Here is a 3,580-nt window from a genome sequence, read left to right as displayed (position 1 = left end):
ACTTCTAGCACACTGAGACGGCCGATCATGTTACAAACACGTATGTTTGTGCCGTTTGTAACACTCCGTCTGCTTTCATTGTTTCTGCGATAGTGATGCTACCACGAGCATATCAAGCAATATTTTCTCAACACATGCACATCAACAATATCATAATGTTGAATCACCTTGCACTTTTGTCAACCTCATAATAAAGCTAATATTGCTATTTTTTTCAGTATGCATGATCTCACACAAACAAAACGAAGCAAAAGAGCATGTGCTGAAGATTAGCTGCATGTGCTGTTGGTTTTACTCGTGCAGTGGAATTTCTCAGCAGAACAGAAATGGCTTTCAACTTCGGACACACAAAGCTGGCAAAGGGAACAGAGTGACAAGCTACATTCATTCACAAACGGTGGGCAGCAAAATACTATTTTCACTGTGATCGCCACAAGGGGAGAAAGAATAAATGCTATTGTTTTATGAAAAAAAGCCAGATAAGTCGAAATTAATCACTTATCTGGTTTTAATTCACAAACTGAGAGATTCAGAGTGAACAAACAAATAGATACTTCGAGCTCGCACGAAATTACAATATAAGAGTAGAGGGCAGACAAAGACACAGGAGATAAGAATTTGGAGGGGTCAATTCAGGGAATAGACGCTACTAACAACCACAAGGGTCCTACACATGCACCAGGAGAAGGGACGAATTGCTGGGCATTTGCCATTGCAGGAGGAGCAGGAGTTCAAGCTTGGAGCACCTCTCTACTCGGTCGTCGACGTGTTGGATGCGTAATCCCATGCAACCTCGTAGACCTGCACCCGGCGGTGGAAGCTGCGGTGGCACCCGCAGGCCGCACACTTGAGCGCACCACCGGTGCCATCATCCCCTTCAGCAATGAACTCCAGGCATCCATCAATGGCGTAGCCTCCGGTGCTCGCAGCATGGTTCCGACGGCACTCCTCGTAGCGCACGCTGAAGCAGCTGAACCGCACGATTGGCTCGCACCTTCGCAGGATCAACAGCCTCTTCATCATGAGCTTCCTCACTCTTTCCAGCCAGCCAGAGCTTGCTTTCAGCACAAGACGCCCCCCCCCCCCGGCCCTGCATCACACACCATATTTATAGCCATATTTCCTCTCCAGTCCTCCCCCTCTGTCTAAAGTGATGTTAACAGGGATTTCAATTTCGTTTTACATTTTTTTTTGTTTATGGGTGATAAGATCAAAATTTGCAAAATTTCGGTCATTTATCATCATCTGCTTTGTGGGTGCCATACGTCAAAGAAAAAAAACTCTAAAATTAGATATTTCATTCTCCTCCGAAATTCCCGAAATTCACAAACTTTTTGCTGAAATTTTAGCGAAAATTTAATCCCTGGTGGTAAAGCACACATGATCATTCACTCATCCCTGTGGAGCAGTAGAAGACCGAATTGGGCTGGCTGAATTGATGGTCCAGCAAATTCCACCTCACAATACCAGAGCTGAATAATTCTTGGGCCATTAAGATTTAAGGCAACCTTAGCTTGGAGTCCCTTTCTGCCCTACCTCATTCAGTGGCCTTTAACCCTCTATCTGTATATTTTTCTCCTTTTCATACAATTAAAGTGACCAGTGAAGGATACTTGAATCCTAAGAATCCCAAAAGAGTAGGTCCCTTTGATAGAAAGGATGTCATCGGCATTGCATGCCAGCTTAGAAATCTAAAGGCAGGGTATTTGGCTTCGCCCAATTCTTTGGCAGGTTGCAGCCATGCAACTACCTCCCTCATCTCCCTTCCTGTGCAATAGATTTCATTTACTGTTTCAGCATGTGAGATGTATGTAGACATGAATTTATAAATAGATGTAGACTCCTAAACGACAAATCACTGAGCATGACAACAAGAGGGCAGATCAATCATACACAAGAAAATAAAGGAGTCGCAATAAAGCTATCCATGCAAAAGAGAAAAAAAAAAATCATGATCAACCAAATAACTTTTGATATATTTATCCATCCACGCAAAAGAGAAAAACATATCATGATCAACAACATAACTTTTTATATTTTTATCCAGAAAGGTAACTGACTCTGTATCGCATCATAGCGTTATAGGACGACCTGAAACCAAAGAAAGCTTATACAGTAATAATACAGTCTACTTGGTTCAGGACCAAACATACCAGAAACATTAAGGTCTCGCAGGGCAGCACAGAATGCTATCAATCCTGGCCGGTCCTAATTTGAGTGGGTGCAAGGCCACCACTCATTAAGCTTTTTTAGGTGCCACATCTACATCAAAAGTAGAGATTTCCATCATCTGGCAAATAGAGAAGATAAGTATTCAATTTTCATGATACCAAACAGTACGGCAAGGACAAAAGTAGTGCCATGCTATTTTACAAGTTTAATATGTAAAGTGTTGAAAATGCAAAGCATGTGATAAGGGCCTTGGTATTCTGTGGTAAAGTAGACACTTGATAGAAGTGCAGAGCGTTAGCCATACGGCTAGAGTAAATGAATCACTTGATCAATATCAGATTATCAGTTAGCTGCAGCACTGTGCTCCTAGATCACTGTTCAACTTCGCCTAGGCTTTCTTTTCTTTCGGATCAGCCTTTGACCAAGTGAAGATTGGATGTAGTGAGCTATTGGTCTAGCATATGGTCTTGTGTGACAAAAGAAGCAGGGGAAAAGATAGTGATAACAGAAAACAGTGACATCCACCGGAAAGCATGATAATTTAATGATCTCAACGAGTTAGCTAGCTCATTAGAGTTATCTTGATAAGAAAGGCAAACAGCAAGCCTATAAATTCCATATCTAGTCGATAAACAATTCAAGAATTCAAATCAATTTCAGGTCAGCAAGTTAGAGAGAAAGAGTTAAATGCAGATACATGGTTATGGAATTATTCAACTAAAGCATCTAGTACAAGAAAAATAAAACATAAAATGTAATGGGTCAAGATCCCGCCCATACCTTAATAAGATCGACTGGTCCAAAAGTCCACTCACAGGTAGTACCGTGGGTACTGTAACAACGGTCAGCTCTATGCTCTTTTTGGGCCATTAAGTAAATTAGGATTTTTCAAAACTTTCAAAATAGTAATAGATTAATTAGGGGTCAAGTTAGCCTCTTTATATAAATAGAGGCAAATCATCAATAAAAAGATACGCAAGGATTATAAGAAAAACTCTTCTTCTTGCCATCCAGACGCCTCATGCCTGACCGACCCTCGCTTTCTCTCACTCATGCCGCTGCCCACAATAGCTGCCGGTGAACTCCATGGTTGCCATCCCCCTCCTCTCCTCCCTCCAATAAACAACAATCATTACATCTGGTATCAGAGACCACTCTGACGTCATGAATTTCGTCGAATGGATCGATCCTGCAGTCAACTCAAGATCCACATACACAGATGCGATCGTGAAGGACTGCATCGACCTCGACAACAACAATCACGGGCATAGGCCTCATGCAAACAGTACCCGTTGCACTGTTCATCGCGTAAACATTACATGTGGTACTGTTCATCACGTGACCAGTTCCCACATCATTGTTCCGTCCGTGAACAATACCTATGGCGCTCCGATTTCCTCCGATCTTC

General features: G+C 42.2%; 1 protein-coding gene across 1 annotated transcript; it reads right to left on the bottom strand.

The window, feature by feature from the left end:
- Positions 1-535: 535 nt before the first annotated feature.
- On the bottom strand, positions 536-1,073 carry LOC133897588 (mini zinc finger protein 2-like). Its single transcript, XM_062338376.1, has one exon. It carries the CDS (start codon positions 1,021-1,023, stop codon positions 751-753), a length of 273 nt encoding a protein of 90 aa, XP_062194360.1. The 5' UTR covers positions 1,024-1,073; the 3' UTR covers positions 536-750.
- Between the last annotated feature and the right edge of the window lie 2,507 nt (positions 1,074-3,580).

This window comes from Phragmites australis, chromosome 17 (genome assembly GCF_958298935.1).
Source record: "Phragmites australis chromosome 17, lpPhrAust1.1, whole genome shotgun sequence".
NCBI classification, from domain to species: domain Eukaryota; kingdom Viridiplantae; phylum Streptophyta; class Magnoliopsida; order Poales; family Poaceae; genus Phragmites; species Phragmites australis.
Note: the sequence above shows the minus strand (reverse complement) of the source record. Positions and strands in the feature narration are given on the sequence as shown.